The sequence below is a fragment of the Gallus gallus genome, chromosome 18, assembly GCF_016699485.2.
Source record: "Gallus gallus isolate bGalGal1 chromosome 18, bGalGal1.mat.broiler.GRCg7b, whole genome shotgun sequence".
NCBI lineage: Eukaryota > Metazoa > Chordata > Aves > Galliformes > Phasianidae > Gallus > Gallus gallus.
Window position 1 is genome coordinate 995,961 of NC_052549.1, and position 24,761 is coordinate 1,020,721.

At 39.9% G+C, this 24,761-nt stretch overlaps 1 protein-coding gene across 1 annotated transcript; it reads right to left on the reverse strand.

Annotated features, from left to right (window-relative positions):
- Window positions 1-1,276: 1,276 nt before the first annotated feature.
- Window positions 1,277-24,091, reverse strand: MYH1D (myosin, heavy chain 1D, skeletal muscle (similar to human myosin, heavy chain 1, skeletal muscle, adult)). Its single transcript, NM_001319304.2, has 40 exons — window positions 24,046-24,091; window positions 23,763-23,805; window positions 21,556-21,793; window positions 21,324-21,467; window positions 21,070-21,226; window positions 20,407-20,434; window positions 20,194-20,308; window positions 20,026-20,118; window positions 19,843-19,906; window positions 19,658-19,756; window positions 19,456-19,559; window positions 19,223-19,361; window positions 17,401-17,519; window positions 17,151-17,300; window positions 16,032-16,202; window positions 15,042-15,351; window positions 14,196-14,269; window positions 13,817-13,904; window positions 13,615-13,732; window positions 13,176-13,299; window positions 12,953-13,089; window positions 11,926-12,181; window positions 10,809-11,051; window positions 10,527-10,703; window positions 10,297-10,442; window positions 10,120-10,210; window positions 9,644-10,033; window positions 8,883-9,009; window positions 8,042-8,160; window positions 7,525-7,721; window positions 6,921-7,104; window positions 6,677-6,842; window positions 6,396-6,520; window positions 5,884-6,192; window positions 5,583-5,786; window positions 4,655-4,780; window positions 4,397-4,567; window positions 4,206-4,310; window positions 3,857-3,952; window positions 1,277-1,578 (listed from the first exon to the last, which is right to left on the reverse strand). Exons 3-40 carry the CDS (start codon window positions 21,757-21,759, stop codon window positions 1,426-1,428), a joined length of 5,823 nt encoding a protein of 1,940 aa, NP_001306233.2. The 5' UTR covers window positions 21,760-21,793; window positions 23,763-23,805; window positions 24,046-24,091; the 3' UTR covers window positions 1,277-1,425.
- Window positions 24,092-24,761: the final 670 nt, after the last annotated feature.

A 24,761-nucleotide genomic window follows, 5' to 3' on the forward strand; every position in this document is an offset into this window, starting at 1 on the left:
TGTAATTAACTGGTAGAGATCCCAGAGTCTGAGGAGGAGGTCTACCCTATATTCAGATTCATGCTGCTAATGAAACCTTACCTGGTCCTACACAGAATAAAAAATAAGGAAGGCATAAATACAGCAGTATGGCATGGATACAAAAGTAGCATCATTTAGATCAGTGAGAATTGCAAACTGAGGTGCAGTAGAAGGCTTTGTTGCTAGAAAGAATACTTCCGGGGGCGGTCATACGCCCTGGGATGTATAGGCACCCAGGCCTATGGAATAGCTATGAAGGTGGGACCTGGTCCAATGGCTAAGTAGTATGGATGATGTCACCTAATTCTGTATAGATTTTCTCCTTTTGTATCCATTATCTGGATGCACTGATTATGTTTGTACCTCTGTCTGTCCAGGCTGTCCCTGACAGCTTAGCCTGAAGGATAGGATTGTATCCTGTAGTGAATACTTAACACTTATGGAGAAAGAAAAGATCCTCATATGGGTAAAAACTCTTGTAGTAAAAATAAAAAATCTTGTAATAAAAGCAACTCAGTAGTAGAATCCTGCAGATATTTGTTATCAGTCTGTACTTTTCAACATGTTCAAAAACGATGTGTAGAAGAAAGCAAGTGAGATGACAAAATAGTAGTATGCCAAACAGGAGTTTTTGTCCTGAAGAGAAATATACTTGGAATTTATAAAAGTAGAAGTGGCTTTAAAAGATGAATGATGGTTTGCTTTTATACAATCTCTGCCTGCTCAGTTTAGAATATATAGCCATCTTTAGAGAACAGAGGATGAAAGACTACATGAGATAGCTTGTATTGCTGCCCTTGCAATGTATGCTTGCGTATCAATTTCATGAACAAAAATTAAAAGTAGTTTCCACTTTCGTCCTCAAATGTCCTCAGAAAGTCTTGAAGAATTGAAAAGATTTAACCTGAAAAAAAAAATGTCTCCTTGCAATTTAGCTACATGACCTATTCAATAATCAATTAGTAGACGGGATTACCAGAAGATGCAATTAAGTTTTGTTCCCTGAACAAAGCCTTCTAGTTAAAATGTTCTAGTTAAAATCTTCCTGAACCAAAATGTATAGGGAATAGTTACATTCAGTTGTAAAGAAATAATGGTTTTCTCCTTTGAGGAATTCTTATGTGAAATTCCAAGGTGAGAGTGAAGCCAGATAAATGAACAGACCACTTAAACAGTTGTCTTTAAAACGTAAATAAGGGAAAATGTAAACCTTAAAAGAATCTAGGGTAATGATTAAAATACAACAGTGAACTAATTATTTTCCATGGGAAAATCTCTACAATTTTTATTATCTAAATATTAATTATCTAGAGATAGTTGAAGAACTAAGCAGTAATTACAAATCAAAGTGATAGAATTTCACATTTTGTGCAATTCTATTTCACTTTGCACCGCTAGAGGCATCTACTCTTCACTTTCTGCCTTCTTGCCTATTTCACGGCTCTTTGCTCGGAGCTTGTTGACTTGCGACTCTGCAATGTCAGCCCGCTCCTCGGCTTCCTCCAGCTCATGCTGGATCTTGCGGAACTTGGAGAGGTTGACATTGGACAGCTCCTCCTGGGAAAAAGAAATCAGATAGGAAAATTTTAAATAATGTAATTTCTATTTTTCATTCACTGTGTTGATGTGAGATTTACTAAAAGAAGATTATCAAATTCATGCCGATTTCTTTAGAAAACTTACTAAAACTTATTAAAAATAGGTTTTAAAATGTTTAACAGTAATTTTTTTCTCATTGAAAAACAACACCGGACACTCTATGGTATTTTGTCTTTACAGGAAAAGAGTCAAAGACTGGGATAATATCTCCAATACTTCTACAAAGAATCCAAATAAATAGCTTAAATGCTAAATGGTTAGATGGTTAATAATACATGACAGGAATATAAATCTCTCTGTAAGTCCTCATGCACTTTGAAATTTCCAAATAATACATATATAATTATAGAATAATTTAGGTTGGAAAAGACTTTCAAGATCATCAAGTCCAATTGTCAATCTGACCTCCCGAGCCCCATCATTAAACCAAGTCCCTTAGTGCCATATTTACATACTGACTAAATATATTCAGGGATGGGAACTCTCATTCCCTGATTTTCCAAACCTGTTCCAGTGCTTGATCCATCCTCCATAAATAAATTTCTTCTAATTCCAATCTAAACCTTACCTGGTAACTTGAGGCAGTTTCCTTTCATCTTATCACTTGTCACTTGAGAAAAGAGACCAACACCCTTCTCACTGCAACCTCCTTTCAAGTAGTTAGTTGGTAGTGAAAAGGTCTCCCCTGAGCCTCATCTAGACTAAATAATCCCAGTTGCCTTAGTTGCTCCTCATATGTCTTGTTTTCTAGTTGCTTCACCAGCTTCATTGCTCTTATCTACATGAGCCTGAGCAACTCAACATCCTTCTCGTAGTGAGGGGCCCCAAACTGAGCACAGTATTTGAGTTGTGGTCTCACCAGTGCCAGGGACAATTGCTTCCCTAGACCAGTCGACCACACTCTTTCTGATACAAGCCAAGATGCTGTTGGCTTGTAGGCCAACTGCATACTGCTGGCTCATGGTCAGCTGGCTGTTGATCAGTAACCCCAGGTCCTTTCATGCTGGGCAGCTTTCCAGCCACTCTTCTCCAAGCCTCTGCCACTGCATGGGGGTGTTATGACCCAACTGCGGAATCTGGCATTTAGTCTTGTTGAATGCTGTGTGATTGGATTCAACCTACTGATCCATCCTGTCCAGATCCCTCTGCAAAACCTTCCTATCCTCAAGCAGATCAACTCTCCTGCCTATCTCTATTCAATTAGGACTCTTTGAGCCTAGCCATCCAACCAGTTCTTAAATGAGTACATGTGTACAACATATCACGAACCAGTTTCTCCAGGAGAATACTACAGGGAACATTATCAGATGCTTTACAGCATCTAATGCTTTCCAGATAAACAATATCCATAGTCTTTCCTTCCTCTATGAAGCAGGTCATCTTGTCAAAGGTGATGAGGTTAGTTAGGCAGGACCTACCTTTCATAAACACATGCTCACTACTTCTGATCACTTGATTGCCTTCTATGAGCCATGTGATGGCACTCAAGGTGATTTGCTCCATAACTTTCTCTGGTAGTGAGGTCAGAACACAGCTTGTAATTCCCAGGATACCCCTTACTGACCTCCTTAGGAGTCAGGTAGATGGAGGCAACTCCTCTGCCAACATTAGTTTAAAGCTTTCTACACCAGCCTGGCAAGCCTGTAAATCAAAGATGCTTTTCCTGTCCCAATAGATGGATCCTCTCAGTCCCCATTACATCAGTTTTCTCAGAGAGTCGAATGTTAAAAGAAGCCAAATTTGTTTCTTTAAGACCAGCACTGTAATCATGCATTTCTCTGCCAGATTTGTCTGGTCCATACAAAGCCTATTCCACTGACCAACAGGATCAAACAAAAGACCACCTGTGCTCCAGAGCCTCTTAAAACTATTCCAAGGGCATAAAGGAGCCCCAAGGGAGATTTATTTCTGTTAAATCACTTTCTGTTTATTTCCTGCTATAAAATAATGTATTAGAATTTTTAGAAAGCAATTTCTATTTCTTCAAGAGACAATTATCAAATGTGAGATGAAGAAAGTGAAAGAAAGAAGCAAGGACATGCTCCCATGTGAGTTGATCTTAGACTTCAACAGCATCTAGTTATGCAACAGTACTCAGAACCCCCGAGTTATTGTGCAGTGCATAGACCAAAAAAATGAAATAAACATTAAGGGCTTGAACAGAGCTAGGCAGAGAAAAATGCCAACACAAAATGCCAGTTCTGCCAGGAGGGAGACTGCTCACAGTAATACTTACAGCCTCCTCAGCTTGCCTCTTGTAGGATTTCACCTTCATCTGCAGCTTGTCCACCAGGTCCTGGAGCCTGAGAACATTCTTCCGGTCTTCTTCAGACTACAGAAAAAGGTAAATAATAGTAACACTTCCTATCCTCCCCCCTTACATTTCCTCTAGCTGAAACAAAGGTAGTAACACTCCTCAGAGAGCACTGCTGTCCAGTAGGACAAAAGAAATAGACATGTTAACAATGTCAGTGAAAGAGAACAGTGGGAAGAAATCACAGTATCAAAGAAATCACAGTGTCAGTATGACAATACTCTGACTTCGTGAGAGATGGATGTGTAAGAAAAAGCTTTTTCTGCCTTACCTGGTAGGTCAGCTCCTTCACCCTCCTCTCGTACTTGCGCACACCCTTCACGGCTTCAGCGCTGCGCTTCTGCTCAGCATCAACCTCCCCTTCCAGCTCCCGCACCTGCAATGAGAAACCCATATTTGGAGCTTCCCTGCTATCTCTGACCTGGGATTGCACACGCTTGCACAAATACCAGTCCTACGCACCCTGGCCTCCAGCTTCTGGATTTGCTTCTTGCCTCCCTTCAGGGCCAGCTGCTCTGCCTCATCCAGGCGGTGCTGCAGGTCCTTCACCGTCTGGTCCAGGTTCTTCTTCATCCTCTCCAGGTGGGCACTGGTGTCCTGCTCCTTCTTCAGCTCTTCTGCCATCATGGCTGCCTGGAGAAGAAAGAATCACTTTGTGACTGGAGATATTCTGGGGGAGAATGCATCCACCATCAGCAGTGAAGGAGTGCCCCAACTCACATCAGTGATGGCCTTCTTGGCCTTCTCCTCAGCATTGCGGGCTTCCTGGATGGTATCCTCCATTTCACTCTGAATTTGGGAAATGTCTGATTCTAGCTTCTTCTTGGTGTTGATCAAGCTGGTGTTCTGTCGAAGAAAAAGCATACGGTGTTTTCTCCAGCAGATTTAATATACCATATTTAGTAAAAACCAATTTACCCGCTTTTATATAGAGTTCTCTTAATGCTTATATGAAGAATATCCCATAAATAGTTGTAGTAGAAGACTGCTGAAGAGCCATGGGATATACTCATAAAAAAAATGAAAATGGGTTTCATAATTATGTGAGTTCTCTAAGAACTGTTTCTCACATTTGACTCTGAATTTGGGAAACATTTCCAGTTTCATCCTGGTGCTGATTCTCTTTTGTGTTCTGCTGAAGATCATCATACCTTGTAATATCAAATCAAGAACACTGAAAAATATTGCTTTTAAATGTGAGTTGTGCCATCAGGTCTCATGGAATTCTGTTCTAATGGAGTCGCTGGCATAGCTTTTTTTTTCCATGGCTGTGATATGCTTCAGTAATTTAGAATGTACTCCATAAAACTTACAGTTTGTGAGTCAACACGGAAGGAATTTATACTTGCCATGAAAACCCATATAATCTTCTCTTATCATTTTCAGTCTCATTGCCTAAAGCAAATTAGCCTGATCTACAGAATACTTACAATGACTTTGCTAAAAGATTACTTTCCAAATATTTCTACTGTAGCCTAATGAAACTCTTGCTGTATCTGTAGATGAAAACTCACTTTTACTATTTCTTTCTTGTACTGTACATGTTACAACACATAGTTTACTAAATGCTATTTATGTTCAAGCACTCCTTAGTTATTTTCTTTGTATGTAGCAGAAGTATGGTTATCTATTACATTTATAGACTGACCTGGGTATGGAGGAGCTGCACACGTTCACTTGCATCCAGAAGCTCCTGCTCAGCCACTTTCCTCGAGCGCTCTGTCTGTTCCAGGGCTGCTCGTAGCTCCTCAATCTCAGCCTGCAACAGGTTTGCTCTGCGCTCCACCATGGCCACCTGCTCCTTCAGGTCCTCCTGTGACCTGAGAGCATCGTCCAAGTGTATCTGGGTATCCTGAAGAGCAAAGGAAAGAAATTATAAGATTCATAGTCCTCCAAAATTGAAAATATTAGTTAAGATTTTGTTAATGTTCATAATTTATTCAATGGACCTTGAGCACTCCTTGTGTGTTTCTCAGGTTCTTCTGTGCTTCTGCAGCCTGGCGGTTGGCATGGCTCAGCTGGATCTCTATTTCATTCAGGTCTCCCTCCATCTTCTTCTTCAGCCGCAGAGCTTCATTTCTGCTCCTGATCTCCGCATCCAAGGTGCTCTGCATGGAATCTACAACTCTGAGATGGTTTCTCTTCAGCTGGTCAATTTCCTCATCTTTCTCTGCTATTTTCCTGTCAATGTCAGACTTGACCTGGTTGAGTTCCAACTGGACACGAAGGATCTTCCCCTCTTCATGTTCTAGAGAGGCCTGTGGAAGAGTAAATGAGAATTGAATACATAACAAATGTTGAAAATAATGCTTGAGTAACAAGTAGTGCAATGTTTCTGGCAGTATCTCTACACGTTCATGGAAGGATTCTCATTCGCTTCTTTCTGGGAATGACTTTACATTACTTATGAGGAGAGTGATCGAAGACCTAAATCAGATAAATAAATAATATTTCTGGGTACCTCAGCTTCCTCTAGAGCTGCCTGAAGTTCAGATTTCTCCTGCTCAATCTGCTTCTTGACTTTCTCCAGCTCATGAATAGCCTTTCCTCCCTCTGCAATCTGCTCCGTGAGGTCAGAAATCTCCTCTGCGTGAGCAAAGATATATTGTAATACACAAGGCAAAAAAAGGAGTAGCCCTGACACATTAAGGCAAAGATGTCTTTGTAGATCTTCTGGCAAACAGACGTGCAGAGGTGAACACACACAGTTGAGAAAAAGCCCTGCTATGACTGTGGACTTACGCTGCAAGTTCTTGTTCTCACGCTTCAGTGTTTCCAGGTGGTCCAGGGATTCCTCATAGGCATTCTTCATCTTAAACAGCTCTGTGCTGAGGGAGCGAGACTCCTTCTGGGAGGCCTCCAGCTCAGCCTGCGTTTCCTCGTACTTCTGCTTCCACTCCGACAGGATCTGAGGAGCAACAGAGCATGAGTATGGATGTGGCAATCACGTTCTGCTCAGGAAACACAGGGTTGGAGCCCAGAATACCTTGTCAAAGTTCTTCTGCTTCTTGTCCAGAGCTGCGCAGGCAGCATTTGATCGCTCCACGTCAATCATCAGGTCCTCCACCTCATTCTGCAGCCTCTGCTTTGTCTTTTCCAGGGAAGCACATTTGGAGTTCACGGCTTCGACGTGTTCCTCGGCATCCTGCAGGCGCTGTGCCAGCTTCTTCCTGGGAGGTTGTCAGCACAATTCCCAGTGAGAAAGCAAATTTCCAGGTTCACAGTAAGCTATGGTGTGCAGCCAGTATGTTTTTTGGAGAGCAGTCTTGGCCACTTGATAGTGCCCATTTACACCACATATACAACCTCTTTCAGACAAAAATTGTAATTGCATGTCTGGATGCTGGTCTTTAGTGAAATACTCCCTGCTGTTCGCTCTGTTTTTCACTCTAGTGCATCTCCTCTACTCTGTGTCTGAACAGCTTTGGTGCTTCTGCTTCTCCTAATACATATTTTCTCATGGCTATATTTTCCTTTTTCCTATTACCCCATCCCAAAGTACAGGATTATTTTTTCCCTGATAATACTTCAGCAGTCTCCTCAATTTCTGTTATTAGTTTCTGCCAGCCTTCCCCACTTTCCCCACATACTTGGCCTCCTCCAGCTCCTCTGTGCGCTGAATAGCATCCGTCTCATATTTGGTTCTCCACTGGGCCACTTCGCTGTTGGCCTTGGACAGGGCACGCTGCAGCTCACCCTTGGCTTCCTGCTCTTCCTCATATTGTTCCCGGAGCAAGTCACAGTCATGGCGGGCTGACTGCAAGGCATGGGCCAGGGCATTCTTGGCCTGTGGAAATGTTGTAGTAAGGTAAGGAATAGAAATTTCTTGAGAAATGTCCTGAGTGAAAAGTTATTGGACACTAGATAATTCTTCCATGAGAATAATGGCAATATATAGAATGAGGAAGGAATAGCTGGGAATTTGCAACATCTTAAAGGATAAGTGGTAAGTGTCAGAAAGATAAAATAACTCACACCAAATTAAATATCTTTTTTGGTTTTTTTTTCCTGCTCAACATGATGTTTCTGTAATTTTATATGTGTATGAAAAACCTCTTAGTCAGGAAAATCCACTGGATAAGACAGAATTCTGGCAAACCTCCTCACCTTTATCTCCTCCTCTAAGTGCCTCTTGAGTTCCTCAATCTGTTGGGTGAATGCCTGCTTGCCTCTAGACAGCTGAGAAATCAGAGCATCTTTCTCCTCCACCTGGCGTGAATATTCACCTGGGAGAGTTTGCAGTCAAGTAAGAAAAATTTTATGAATTTAAAAAATTTTTATCCTCAATAATCAAATACATGTGAAAATTATTTTGTTAAATAACATTTTATTTCTCTCATTGAATATTAACCACTGATCTTCATCCATATCTCTGAGTCAACTATTCATTTAGAGTTAGGAAATGAGATTAATCACTCTTGCTTGTTTGTTATTTGATTATTTTTACTTTATATTTGAACTAAATTTAGTGGTCACTGAGCTTACAGCATGAGTAGAGGTGCATATTCCTGACAGCTCCTGAATTTCTCCTGGCAAGGGAGGGATGAAGTCTAGTTTAGGAGATAGATGAATTTTTCCTTCAAACTACAGTTCCTTAATCATTTTGTTGGTCCTGTGCTAGACTTGCTCCTGAATATCTCCAACTCTGACACTGGAAAGTGTAATACTGGACACAGGACTCCAAGGTGTGACCTCAGAAGTGCTGCATACAGAGATGGGCCACCTCCTCCATTCAGCTACTGCAAACACTCCTCCTAATGCAGCTCAGTATTCTGTTGGCCTTCTTTGCCACAAGAACACATTGCTGGCTTATGTTCTATCATGTTCATGTTCATATTCATGTTATGGTTTCTATCAAGACCCCAGATCTCTATGACCCCTTTTTGACCCCATATTTCTAAGCTCCCGGCTATTTACTGTGTTGTCTTAAAAACCACAGTTGTCTTACCTGACTCTGTTTGTAGACGAGCTTTCTGTGCACTGATGTCATTAATGGTGCGCTGTTGCTCCTCTTCCTTTGTCTTAATTTCACTGAGTTGATCTTCCAGGGAACGACACATCTTCTCTAAATTTGCCTATTTGCATGAAGAACAAAATGAAGGATGATTGGTGATTTAACATAATTACATCTGAAGTCTCATGAATAGCAAAAAAAATGAAGCTAATGATTTAGAGTATGCTAAGTCAATATATGTCATGTAACTGATATACCTTTCTATATTTCTGCATCCTTTATTCCAATACTTATACAATTAATTAACATACAATCAGTTTTTGAAATTCATAAAAAGGATGATGGCACACTGTGCCATTATTTTAAACTTCTGCTTCACATTTAGTTATTATGTAATTGATGCATTTAAGGGAGGAGGAATAAAATAATAGGGAAAAAAGAAATGTATGACTGAAGCAATTTCTAATTTAGAAAAAACTGAAAGCCTGCTAATGTCAGTGTCTTTCATTAAAATATCAAGCACTGAATCAAGCAATGAGTTCTCCATAGATCCTTATATTAGGCGCATCAGCTAAACATTTTCAGCTTTCAGCAAAAAGATGCAGTGCATTATTACACTAATCTGGAAATGCATAAACACAAATTCAACTTGTAAAAGACAACTACTTATTGTAAAATATGATTGATTATCATGCACTATAAAATATGAATACTTGCTTATAAGTTTGAATTAATCTAAACATGTATTTCAGTACCTTGGCTTTGGAGACAGACTCCATGTTGCTGGCCAAGTCATCAATCTCCATCTTCAGCTCACTCTTCTCCTTCTCCAGCTTCTGCTTGACTCGTTGCAGGTTGTCGATCTGCTCCCCAAGCTCCGCTGTGCTGTCCGCATGCTTCTTCCGCAGGGCAGCAGCCGTGGCTTCGTGCTGCAGCGTGGCCTCTTCGAGGTCACGGCGCATCTTCTGAAATTCTGCCTCACGCTTCTTGTTCATATCAATCTGAGCTGCTGTAGCCCCTCCTGCTTCCTCCAGGCGCTCACTGATCTCCTCCAGCTCCCTGGAGAGGTCAGCTCGGTGCTTCTCTGCTTTTGCCCGAGAGGTTCGCTCTGCCTCGATTTCCTCCTCCAGTTCCTCAATACGGGCCTGGGGAACATCGGGGATCCTTTACACCCATGCCCTCCTCAAACTGATGTTTTCTGAAGGGCAGAAGGGAAGGACCAGAGACTTGCCTGCAGCTCCTTGATCTTCTTCTGTAACTGCATGCCCAGGGCTTGCTCATCCTCAATTTTGCTCTGGATCTGGCTGATTTCAAAGTCTTTCCTTTTACACAAAGCAAACTATGTTAGCACCTGAAAAAGATGTATGTACACCTGCCCAGCACTCAGATGTCCCACAACCTCACTTACTTCTTCAGTTTCTCATCCAGCTGCTGTTTATCATTTTCCAAGTCCATTGTGGATTCCTGAGTCATTTTCAGGTCTCCTTCAAGTTTCCTCTTAGCTCTCTCGAGGTCCATGCGCAGCTTCTTCTCTTGCTCCAGGGACCCTTCCAGCTAAACCAAAGGAGATCATTAGTGCTCTGCCAGCCATGTTTATCTCCACAACTGTCCTGTAATGGCTGTATGCATTTTGCTTACATCGTCTACTTGCTGCTCCAGCTTGGTTTTAGCTTTGGTCAGCGTATTGACTTTGTCCTCTTCAGCCTGCAGGTCATCCAGTGTCTGCTGATGGGCCTCTTGGAGGGCTTTCTTCTCTTTTGTCAGCTTGGCAATGTTCTCGTCCAAGGCTGCCATCTCCTCTGTGAGGTTTTTCACCTTTGATAAGAAGGGAGCAAGTATAATTAAGGCAAATAGGTACAAGACTCCCATAACAGCACAGAGTTCTTTTCTGGAGTGTGAGAGACATCTTCTCCCTCATACCTTGTTTTCAGTGGCATGCTTTTCCTTCTCAACCTTGGCCAATGTTAACTCCAGGTCATCTATGTCTTTCTTCAGCTCTGAACATTCATCCTCCAGTTTCCTCTTCTTGGCTGTCAGCTCAGCATTCATCTCTTCCTCATCTTCTGCTCTCTCTGTAAGCTCCTTAATTTTGGCTTCCAGCTGGATTTTGGTTTTGATGAGCTGGTCACACCTTTCCTCAGCATCAGCCAAACCATCTGCTTCCTGCACATGATTTGAATGAAGTATTTTTAAAAATGCTATTTGTTTGTAAGTCATTATTTTTCCATTTTTTAACTAGCAAGGAATTATCATTTTCTATGCAGCTTTATGATGATATTTTTACTAATAACTTGTTATCATACAAGTATTTATTTGTTTTGGAATGCCTCAAGCACAGAAGGTAAAGGAATACATATTTTTAAATGTCAAACTATGGTTACAGATGTTGAGAAGCGTTGGGGTCAGTTGAATCCTATTCCTAATCCTTTGCCAGTAAAGACAGTTCTGAGGGGATCATTGCTGCTATCCTTTTATTTCCTGGGAAGGACAGGACTCCGTTTTCATCGAGACTTTTCCTGAGGAGGCAGGGACCAGAAATGCTAGAGAAATGCCTCTCACTCTCACCCACTCTTACTCCAATTGAATCCCTTTGTAATCCCCCAAGTTAAGGTATTAATTGGACCTCCAAGCTACCTTCATTAATCAGTTTATAACATATCAAAATTATATAGTAAATGAGGCTATTTAGAGGCATAATGATTGCTGCTGTAAGTTGTCATCTATGATTTAAATATTATACTGTAAATTGTAGAATTTACTTGGGAAATAGATTAATTCTCTCTTGATTTAAAAGTGTAAGGAACCAAATGTCATAATTAATTGCAAATATGTTAATATTTATGTATTTCATCTTAGCTTTTTAATGTGTTTTTTCCTTTCTATTTTAATAATTATTATTTTAATATCCTTCCTATCTAAATAATTATTTATATGCTGTTTAAATTAATACTGATTTGGAATAATGTGTCTGTTACTGAGACAATTGCGATAATTTCACATAGGACATCATGAAAGCCAAAGCATTAGCAATGCTCACAGCCTGCACTTGGAGTTGCAGATCATTTTTCTCTTGCAGCAGGGACACCATTTTCTCCTCCAGCTCCTTCCTCTTTGCCTCAGACTTTGCAAGCTCTTCCTTGGTCTTCTCAAACTCTTCCTTCATGTTGGCCATTTCCTTCTCAGATTCTGCACTCTTCAGCAGGGGCTTGATCTTGAAGAACAGCTTCATCCAGGGCCAGTGCTTGACATTCATGAATGCACGAACATTGTACTGGATACAGAAGATAGATTCCCTAAAAGGTATTGAACATATATTATCTCATATATTTTTAAATGTGTAATACATTATTAAATGTCTATATAACAATATATCTTATATATATATAAGTAGAGACTGTTCTACATAGAATACTTCATGTAGTTCTCTATGTAATGGATTATAGACACACAAACATATATATTTTATATATATTTTATGAATATGTGAAGTAAATGTCCTATTGTGATGTAAAGATAGTCAATTTGTATGAACAGATTTGAAGTTCAGATGTTTGACCCGTTTTTATGGCCACAGAAAAGGATCACCTCCAGGAGGGGACTTGGTTCATTTCATGAGTTATTCAAGGGAAGGGAAGGCTCCTCTTGTGCTAGAGGTATGTGTTTCTTCCCTTTGATTATAATGGTAACCTAAAATAATTTGAATAATTACTTTATTTATAATTTATATTTATAATTATTATCATATTTATTTACAGTTATTTTAGATTGCATATCTGAATTCTGGACATTTAAAGAATTCAGTAAAAATTGCTACAAAGGGTGACATAAGTTAAATATATATTTTTTTCCCCCCCAAAACAGGGCTTTATACTGGATTTTTAATGAAAACAAGTTTTTTACTTCATCTACTGTCATTGTATACTTCCAAACACATCCATACTGATAAAGTGAACTAATGAGAAATATATGAGATTAATTGAGATGGATCTCATTTTCAGATGTTTTCATGTCATTGGTGTGTGATGAGGATTGACCCAGCAGGCCAAATAACTGTATATATCTACCTTCTTTCCATCATTTTCTTGAACTCCACTCTCATCAGGAAGCCCCTGCACCTGGCCTGTGTGCGAGTGATGAGCTGTGCCAGCTTCTCATCTCTCATCTCCTCCAGGAGTCCCAGCAGCCCAGCTTTGAAGAACACCTTGAGAAAGGGAACAGTTACAGCACATAATTTTCAGGTACTGTAAAGTACAGATACATAGCACTTCAGTCAAGCAGTATTTGTACCTTGGTGTGACCAAATTTGTACTGGGTGTGGTCCACATCGATTGACCCAAGGAGTTTCTCAGAAGCTTTCTTGCTGTCAATGAACTGTCCCTCAGGGATGGCACTGGCATTAAGCACCTTGTATCTATGGGAGGAAGTAGAATATGATGAACAGATTCCTGAAAGCTCAGTGAAACCTGTATCAAAGTTCAAGGTAGTCAATTTTCTGGATGCTTTATCACATACTAAAGAATGAATAAAAGACTCAAAATTGCCCTTTGGAGGTGACTCTTATAGTCAGCTATAGAAAGAAACTAGATACTAATTTGGACAACCAACTTTAGTATGACTGAAGATAGGTACTATAAAACTTCCATAACATCCACAGTATTTTAAATAGTTACAAAATAGAAATTATTCAGTAAAGATGTGGTAAACAGTGAGTTAAGCGGAGGCTGACCTCTGTTTAAAGTCTGCATAAAGTATTCTGCTTGGGAATCCTTTCCTGCAAATCCTGATCCCTTCCAGCACGCCGTTACAGCGCAACTGGTGCAGCACCAGTTCATGCTCCATGGCACCTAAAAAATGACATTATGAATTGGTATTTCATTGTACTGCACAGAGAAGAACAAATTTCTCATGTCTGAACCTGAAGTACTTACCAGGTGTTTTTGTTTCATTGGGAATGAGGCATCGCACAAAATGGGGATGTGTGCTTCGCAGGTTGCTCATCAGTTTGTTTAAATTTTCCTTAAGAACAAGAGCAAAGATTATGTTTAAAAATGTCACTTACACAATCTCATTATTAGATGGAGTATAACTGCTGCATTAAGATCATGATCATAAAACAATTTTTCAGCAGTTCTGTAGTAATTCTTCCAATGATTTGATGAAAACTCTTTGTTATGAAACATAGGCCTTTCCTCTTTCTGAACATAAATATTTAATATATTAGATTGATATAAAGCTTTCTTTCCTGTACTGACTTTTCTGTGTCTTTTTCACAATTTCATAAAGTTCATTATGCTTATTCTACAGTACCCGGAAAAGAGCTGAGACAGTCTGGAAAGAAGACCCCTTCTTCTTGCCTCCCTTCTTGCCACCGGCACCACTCTCTGAAAAATAATATATATACTTCTAAAAGAAGTGAATAACAAAAACATGTGGTTAGAATTTTGAAAACTATGTATTTTTATCTTAAGAAATAGAAACTGTAGTGATATGAGAAAAAATAACAAATGCAGACAGTGTTTATAGCTAAAATGTAGTGTTTTTCAGATAATAGCAGAAGAAAATCTAATGACATTTCTTAACACAAGTTAAGAAAATAGAAATGGGAAATAAATGCAATATCTTGTACAGTAGCATAATTAAGGAATTAATTCATGAATGAATACAGTAAATGCAAGAACTTATTAGTCTTTAAGTATCTTTACATCTAAAATTACACATAAATGTGGTACCATTGTTTTGAGTTTGATATTACTTCCTGAAGTATGTGGGAATGCCTCTTACTGTAGAAATTAGCCAGTGTGTCAGCAAGTCTTTGTAAATTCTTTAGTGTAGTTGTCTGATCATAAAATCAACACATTTATTAAAGTTTCCAGGAAAATGTAATATCCTTTATTAGTCTGAGTGACTGAATTCCAAAAGCAGACAAGATTTTGGACTCACAAACTTTTCATTATTTTAAGAAACCTTTTACATATACAAGACTTCTTTTCTGTATATTTTAAACTCCAGTGATCAAAGTAATACTTGCTACATTTACTTATGAAAATGGAAATGCTACATTTATAAAATGTAAATATTACTGAAAAATGATGCAAAATATTATTGCAAATATTTAGTTATTTATTGTTGAAGAATTTGTATAAAATAAATTACCTGCTTCTGCCCCACCAACAGAGGCAAACAGTAAGGCCAGTGTCTTCAGGGATGATTTCTGGTACAGCCCCACAACAGTTTCATTCAGGGGGTCCTTGTTCTTCTCAAGCCAGCCGGTGATGTTGTAGTCCACTGTGCCAGCATAGTGCACCAGGGAGAAGTGGGCCTCAGCCTTGCCTTTGCCAGGTTTAGGCTTCTGGAAGTTGTTGGACTTGCCCAGATGCTGGTCATAGAGCTTGTTCTTGAAAGAGGTGTCAGTTGCCTTGGGGAACATGCACTCCTCTTCCAGGATGGAGAAGATGCCCATGGGCTGGATGAAAATACAAATACATATAAAAAGAAAGTCAGGACATGGGAGAGATAATATAAAAAAAAGGAATGGAAGATAGTGATGATACAAGTGTGTCATCCCTTTTTTCTTCCAGATATTGTTAGTAGATGTTTCATCATTTTTATGAAAACAAGTTCATCCAAATGTTTCAAGGTTGTAATGTAGTACAGATCTAGCATGTAAACATTCATGTTGTGCATGTTAGTTGAAGATGACAAATAAAATGAATGAAATTATCAGCATTTAGGTGTAACAGAGTTTACATTACGTAAATGCTTTTTTTTTTTCTTGAAACAAGGTAGGAAATTTCTTCAAACATTAAAGTAGATGTTGCTCAGTGTATTTACTCACTCAACATACATAAAACAATACAAGCATTTCAGTGTGAATTCTAAAACAGTCTTACTACTGTGATTAGGACTGAAAATTTGACCGCCTGAGAATATGTACTACTTGGCAAAATCCCACAGGTAGTGATATAAGGTACAACTTAACCATCTCAAAATCAGACACATGAAGGCAAATATACAGAGCTCACTGTCCAGGAAAAGTATGTCTTGCATTAAGTGTGAGTGCCACATGTTAGAGTAGTCTAAATTTTAGCATGGAAACATTCCTTTTACATCTGAAAAACTATTAAGTGCAGGAGGCCCAAATACCTTTTCAATGAGCTCAATGCAGGCAGCCAGGTCCATCCCAAAATCAATGAACTCCCATTCAATGCCTTCCTTCTTGTACTCCTCTTGCTCCAGAACGAACATGTGGTGGTTGAAGAACTGTTGCAGTTTCTCATTGGTGAAGTTGATGCACAGCTGCTCCAGGCTGTTGAACTGCAGAATGCAAGGAGATTCACTCACTAGTAAAGTTCAGTTCCATGAACACATGAGATTTTCCAGTATGTCTCATTTTCATCCCATTAAGGTCTCACCAAATCTTAGAATGGCTTGGGTTGGAAGGTATCTTAAAGATGATCTAGTTGCAACCTCACTGCTGTGGGCAGGTTTGCCACCCACTAGATCAGGCTGCGCAGGACCCCATCCAACCTGGCCTTGACCATATCCAGGTATGGGTCACCGACAGCATCTCTGGGCAACATGTTCCATTGTCTCATGACCCTGAGAGTAAAAAATTTCCTCCCACTCTTTTAGTTGAAAACCAGCCCCCTTGTCCTATCTCTATGTGCCTGTGTAAAAAGTCACTCTCCATCTTTTTTGTAAGATTGCAATATATTCCCCTCAGAGCCTTATCTTATCCAGGCTGAACAAGCTCAGCTCCCTCAGTCTTTCTTCATAAGAGAGTTGCTCCAACCCTCTGAGCATCCTCTTAGCCCTCCATGAACGTGGACCTGGACTGGTGACTGAAGTATTCCATCCTTTAATATATTTACACTTTCAAGCCCTAGCCCCTCATGAACATGTTTATGAACACTGGAAAACATTCAGAGCTTACATCAAAATGCTAGTTATCACAGTACTTTGTCTTCTTGGATTTGGCTATACTGATGGTCTGTTCCCAAGAATTCAGAGGGAGTCTGGCTTCTGCATTAACAAAATCTTCAAGAATACAAGTTTTAAATTCCTCACCATCTATTTTAGCCATCAGTTATTAAACATTGTGATAGCACTTTTAAATACTACTTTCATTGCTGCATGCAACAAATCAACAGCCTTTGTAAATTAAGTACTTTGTGAGTTAAGTACTTCATAATGAAAAATAAAAAAGAACTATTCCAGTTTCTTAATGTCCCTTCCATTAAACTTGTAAGACTGTCCTCTTACATCAAAGATCTCAAAGCCAGCGATGTCCAGGACACCAATGAAGTACTGCCTGGGCTGCTTGGTATCCAGCTGTTGGTTGATGCGAACAACCATCCACAGGAACATCTTCTCAAAGACAGATTTTGCTAGGGCACCCACTGAATTGTATACCTAAACAAATACAAAATAAAAAGATAACATCCATGATAAAAGCAGAAGTCCAACAGTTTTAGTTCATGCCATGTGTTTTCTGTCATCACTTGTTTCTTACCTGCTGCACGGTTTGACCCTTGGTCACATACTCATTTCCAACCTTGACACGGGGGTAACACAAGGCCTTGAGCAGGTCTGCTGAGTTCAGACCCATCAGGTAGGCAGCCTTGTCTGCAACTAAACAATCACACAACAGGATCAAGTCTTAGCTCTCCAGTAGATGTATCTTTCAGTAACTTGGAATAGCTTCGGCATAAAACACATATTCTGAGTCACATGCTTACAAGAGTTGTATCCTCTCTTGATTTACTGTTTGACTGTGGGGTTTTTGTAATTGGTTATTTTTTAAACTTTTTTTTTCCAGTTGAGGTTTTTAAATGTAAAAATTCTTCCAAATTAATTTACAATGTCCAAGCAAATTTTGAAGTGGCTAGCCATTTCCTTAGCCTTTTGCCAAGTTACAGTTTCTGAACAAACAGAAAAAGAAACAGGCTGGTAACAAAATATGCTGTACTTAATGGAGTTAATGACATTCTATGGGAATTAGAGAGATGTGACGGATAGTGTTTCATAGATAGAAGGATGTGTTTCAAACACATAGGAGCTATACACACGACAAATAAGTTTAATAAACTATGAGAAAGAGAGGGGGAAAGGGTAGGAAAGAGAAGAGAAAAGGTAGGTCTGACAAAAAGGCATCTGACATGAAAGTGCATATGAAGAATATGTGCATAACTGAATTCCTCCATGCAGAAAAAAAATTGCACCCATTGATCACTCATTCATCTACACTTGATAAATGTTTACAGAAACCAAACAGTTGAAGTCAGCAGTGAGGGGGCAGATGGTGTGTTTCATCAATGACACCATCACTACAGCTGTGAAAGAGTGGGCCACTGCTAGCGGTGCAGACTTTATGATTGCAGCATGCAGGCTTATGTTCATCACGGCAAAAATGCATAGTTAATGGTGGTGATTGTGTAGTTGAAAATTTGCTCTATCAAATAATGTTATTGTGCTCTTTGCTGTAATTTCCACAGAAATAAATAGGAAGAATTACTTTTGGATCGATTTACAAATATACAAATCCTAATTTTGATCTGTTACTCTTGTATGTGTTATTTATGCCTATGTATTTTAATTGCATTTATTACTAGAAAAATAGCAAAGGTATATCTAAAAACTCTGGTTTTTAGAAATACTTCCAAAAACTTGTAAAGGAATAAAATCCTGAACAATTCTAGGGAAAGGAAATGGAGTAGATGTATGATAGCTGCCTGTTTTTCAAATGGAAGTCCTGGAAACATGCTTAAACTCAACAGAAAATGTAAGAGCCACATCTGCAGTATTAAATGCTGTTCCTTTTTAACCTCCTGTGTAAATTAAATCGGCTCAGTGCTCTCACTTCAGGCACTGAGAGTTGCCTTCAGAACACAGGCTTTAGGGCAGAGCAGCGTCAGGATTCTGGCTTATTTTTACGTGGAAATAACAACCTCAGGAGGTGACTACCACTGATGACAAATGATTGTAGCTGCCTGGGTACATGAACGTAAGTCAGTGAGCGGCGTGGTTCTTGATTATGTACCAGACGTAGAAAGCTGCCAGTCAGAAGAGCAGCAAACCTTGTGTTTCTTCTGCCTGACTAGTACGATGTCAGCCAATGGAAGTGTGGTTCAGGATTCCCTGGCCCTTGTATTGGCATAGTTCAAAGCAGTCTGCATCTCCCACTGGGTTGTGTTCTTCCAGGGAAGACCTCTATTTAGGACACCCTTGTACGCTGCAGTAGGAGCATCAGGGGAAAACCGTGGGCAGAGTTGGTGACTCTGAACAGGAATTACTGCCTGTATTAGCAAGTGTTTCAGTATATATTGTGCTAATACCTTCTGTGCCATCGGGCTCTGCCTGCTCTTCACGCTGCTTCTGCTTGAACTTCAGGTTGCCATAGTGCATGACAGCCCCCGTCAGCTTGTAAATGGCTGTTTTTTCATCAGGAGTGAAGCCCAGGATGTCAATGGCACTCTAACAAAGGAAGAAGTGAGGAATACTTAGACATAAGTACCATGCTTGCTTCCAGGTCAGAGTCCACCCAAGAAAACTTCTGTGCATTTCTTACGTCGGTGGCCATCAGCTCCTCCTGGTCATTAATGCTGGGTACTGTGATCTCGCCTTGACTCACGTACTGATAGTCGTATGGGTTGGTGGTGATCAGCAGCATCTCTGAGAAGAAGGACAAAGCACATATGGACCAAACAGAATTGGCATAGAACAGGAATGAAAAAGATTGTCCAGTGCGCTGTGTTTGCAGAAGTTCCTACCAATTAGCTCTGGCTTCTTGTTGGACATGATCTGATAAAAGATGTGGTAGCTTCTTTCAGCCTTGAGCTGGAAAGTGACCCTGGACTTCTCCAGCAGATCTGTCAAGGATGGTAGGAGTAACTTAGCACAAAAACCGAGGACAGTCAGAAAGAACGTGACCGATCAGGCCTGGAGGGTCTCTTACATGTTTCAATGTCAGCAGAAGCCAGTTTTCCTGTGGCCCCAAAGTGGATTCTGATGAATTTACCCTGAAAGAAGAAAAAAAAAATGTGACCGAGATCCGCCTTCCCATCTCTGAGTCTGAAAATATTTCATTTGTTGCATTTATGAGGAAAAGATTTGTTTCTTAAGCCAGGCAACAACTTACAAAGCGTGAGGAGTTGTCATTCCTCACAGTCTTGGCATTTCCAAAGGCCTCCAGCAGGGGGTTGGCACTGATGATTTGATCCTCAAGTGTCCCCTGGAACAGAAATCTTGTTATGCTACAGCTCAAGAACAGTCTGACATCTGCAGGGTCTTACACTTAGGAGCTCACCTGCATTTTGCCCGCTGGCTGCTCCTCCTTCTTCTTATCTCCACTAGCTGCAATTGTTGCAAAGTACTGGATGACACGTTTCGTGTTCACAGTCTTCCCTGCACCGGATTCTCCGCTGTCGAACCAAACAGAGAAGCAGAGAGCGTGAGGTCAGGGAGAAGGTCCCCTGGCACAGGGCAGCCCCGCAGGGACCTGATCAGGGACCATACTTACGTGATCAGGATCGACTGATTCTCGCGGTCTGTGAAAGAGGCAAAAGGAAAGTTTAACCATTGTCCTGAGTAGCACTGAGCTGCCTTAAAAGTAAAGCTGTAAGTTGGAGCTTCTCCAGAAGCACTAATTCCCAGGGAAGAAAAATGGATTTGCTTCTGTATTCCACAGTAGCAGCACAAATGGAGGAATACAGCTGTCAGAGGCACATGGTCCTCACACAAACTGCGTGTCCTCTTGCCCTTCACACAGTTCTAGAGTCAAGGAATCTAGACCAAATGCCTACCTGCCTACCTTCAAAGTAAACAACTGTCTAGAACAATAATGCTTTCTCTTCCATCACTGCAAAATAGTAACAAACTCCAAGTCCAGCTTTACATCTGCACTAGGAAAGTGTAGGATTTGGTACAATACAATATTGCAATATAACATATAATATATACATATATATATATAATATAATATATACAATATAACTACAATATTGGTAAATAGCACACAGTGCTGAATCTATGTGTGTATCTGGTACAGTTTGTCTTAACATGAATTCCTCTTCCACTTGCTGTCATATAGCTGTGTGGTGTTTGGTGCTGGTTTGTCACATAGTCCAGTAAGAGCAACGAGGCTCTTCAGTTCACGTTGCTTTGAAGGAGATCAGGCACTCACCAGTCAGCATGAACTGATAGGCGTTGTCAGAGATGGAGAAGATGTGTGGAGGGGCCTCCTGGCGCTTTTTGCCTCGGTAGGCCAACACCACCTCCGGGTTGTACACCGGCAGCCACTTGTAGGGGTTGACAGTGACACAGAAGAGGCCCGAGTAGGTCTGTGAAGAAGGGACACAGCATGCTGGCTTCCACTCAGCCTGGCACAGCAGTCCTCCCCAGCTACGCTGCCCAAGCAAGAGAGCTGCTGGTACTTACATAGATCATCCAGGCTGCATAACGCTCTTTGAGGTTGTACAGCACAGCGGGTTCGTGGAGGTGGGTCATCATGGCCATGTCCTCAATTTTATCGTACTTGGGAGGGTTCATGGAGAAGATTTGATCTTCCTTCACGGTTAGAGTCTGCCAAAGAAAAGGCAAATCCCTGCATGTCAGCTCAGAGACCACTGTGGGAATTGAATTCACATTGTAAATATTGCCTTTTACTCACTTCACCACCTTCAGTCTTGACAGTGACCTTCCCCGATTCTTTACTCTGGATTGTACTTTTCACATAGGATTCTTTAGCATGTACCACAAAGACTGATGACTTGGCATCAAAAGGCTTGTTCTGGGCCTCAATCCTCTCCTTTTCTGACTTTCGGAGGTAAGGGGCTGCCTCCCCAAATATGGCCATATCAGCATCTGTAGCCATCGTCGCTGTTTATTGGGAGTAATGCAGCAAGTATCTGTATGGGTATAAAGTAAATTAGAGTAATGCACAACAGAAGAAACCTTGACTCATTACAGTGGATTTTTATGGTGCTCTGCTACAGCATCACAGAATCATACAATGGTTTGGGTTGAAAGAGACCTTAAATACCAGCTAGTTCTTACTCCCATCAGCATGGGCCTTGCTGAACTGCACGAAGTTTACCTGTGTGAACCTCTGGTTTGTCAGCATCTCTCTGCATGATTTCCGTTCCTTCTAGCATGCCAACTGCATTACTCAGCTTGGTGTCATCTGCAAACTTGCTGACGGTGCACTCAGTTCATATAGCCAATGAAATGTTAAATGTATCACATCAGCTTATGTATCATCCAATTTAACTGATAACTGATGCTTTCTTTCATTTTTTTTTCTAATGTAGATGTCTGTTCTATAATTTTTTTTCCACTCTTTTTTTTTTTTTTTTTTTCTTTTCTTTTAAGAAAGAACACTAGGCTTACAATACTACTGCATTTTCAGCTAAATGTTTCCATGGTTCTGCTCTCAGTAGATACTCCACATTTTGAAACTGTGAAAGCCTTATTGTGTCTTTTCCATTTAGTATCTTTCAGACCACATATCTACAATGAAGAACTGGAAGAGAACACTTGATATGCAGACAGCTTGTATTATTAGCACTTCTCATTAAGGACTTTTCTTTGGGATAAAATAGCCCAAGGTGTTAAATCTTTCAATTATTCCACAGATCCATCTGCTGACAATGTTTATGTTCTCTGTGTTGATCTGTTTCCCAGTTTCACAGCAGAAACCTAAGAGTAATCTTACATTCATTCACCACTTCTGAGTAACACCATGTATTACTGCCGCACAGTTATTTGAAGGAAAAATTCCATGCAATTGTGAAGCCAGTTAAAGTATATTCTTCCAAAATGAACAGTGTTTCTAATTAATCCTTCATTTTATCCTAATTTCACCTCGATACACCATTTCCAATTTAGAATTTGAAAAAGTTTACCTAATAAATTAGGAAGCCCATTTCTTTACCTACCTCTATAGGTAGGTAAAGATCTTTAGGTGAAAATCAAATAATCTGTTTGCTTTTCTTGAGAAACTATTTCATTTTGGTTGTGGGAAAGACATGCTGAATTTTGAATACTTTTTGTACTGTTTTCTGAATCCTTTACTATTTAACAACTTCTTCACTGAATTATGTCCAGCCTAATTGAAATAATATTTTAGTAATAATTACATTATCATTGTGCATTCTAAAACTCATTCCACTCAGTATTCCACTGTTAATGTGACAAAAATTGCTTTGTCTTCTTAGCCAATACAGAAGTTATACATCAGAAAACTTGTTATCAATTCAAATGCATTGATATTATCTACTGCTATAAGCATAAGCATGACTATTCTGTTTCTAATTACGTTTTCAACTTTGTTGACTTAAAATAATATTAAGTAAGTGAGACCATTTCACAAAATGATTACATAGGTTTGTAAAATTGATTCAATCTTTCAGAAGTTGTTTTAACATTGTATTTAATATTATTCAAATAAACACATATTTTTACCCACTGTTTCCAGGTCAATACCAGTAACCCTTCATGTCTGAGGTAAAGGCAAAGAAAAGGATGATTGTTGGCTTCAAGAACATATTTAATTTATGGGTAAGTAACTGAAAACTGCTACCTGATTTTTTTTTCTTCTTAGGGCCATTACTCGTAAGCTTAGGACTAAGTGTCTATAAATGTAGGAAACCACTCCCTGTGGAAGAATCCTGGGGAGAATGTAGGCAATAAAGCACCTTTCAAACTACTGTCTTTGTGAATTCTGTCTGTTACAGGCAATCCAGCCCACATATCATACCGTATTTCTACAATGGACATAAATGGATGGGATATAGGGATTGCCAGCACAACTACATAGAAGCTCTGTCTTAGAGCATCGCTCTCTATCCCTAAAGAGCAAATAAATCAGTATCTTACCTTTTGTGAGATCAGATGAATGGCTCGCAGACTGGAAGTTGGTCTGTATAATAAAACAGAATTAGTAATTTTCCTTCTTACCGTTGCACAGAATTCCAGAGAAAATTTATAAACAGAAAATGTACAGATGCCTTGAAAGCAGATTGAAAATCCCAGCTGACACTGGCAGTCTCCCATGGAATGAATATAAGCATTTGCAGGAATGCACTGGTGCTTGTGGAACGCAGGGCCACTTTCCCTTCACTCTCCCATCTCCCCAGTTGAAAGTCCCCGACACTCTTACCTTAGAGATTTCTGAAGAAGGACAAGACACACTGACCCTAAGGTCCTTTTATAGGCTCTGATTTGCATACGTAGCAGCCACCTCCTGTTTCTTAGGTCAAAACATTTTTGGCACTCTTAACTCCTAGCAGAATTCCCATTCATTAGAAGTGAATGGATATAATTAGACATAACGGGTCTGTGAATCTATCTCCTATAAATAATTTGACAAGAGTGTGTGAGAAGAGGGGAGGGAGTATACAGGAGTATGTACTAAAGGAGATGAAAGGGACTGCATGGACGCTGTAATCAATCAGATGATAACTTGAGCAGAGAAAGTAAAGTGAACGAGCCAGCATATTGTAACAAAACATGATGGAGAGATGAAGGTGCAGACTATTGCCTTCTGCAAATGCTCTGAGCCTGAGATGTGGAAAAGCACAAGTGCTTGCAGTGACATGCAGGGTCATTGTTAGAGAAAGGGAATCCCAACAGAGGAGGGAGCATCTGAATAGGAACAGAAGTCACAGGAATGAGGTTTAAGGGGTTCAATATACAACCAAATAGAAAATAGGCTGAAGCTAAAGCAAGAGAAGGAGGAAAGAATAAGTCTTTGAGGTAGTGACAAGGAAAGAAGGCTATGAGATTAAGGAAAAGAATGTAAATAGGAGTGTGAGTCCAAGGGGATAACATTGGTCACCACGGGTTCAAGGACCAAGAAAAACAAAACAAGTTAAA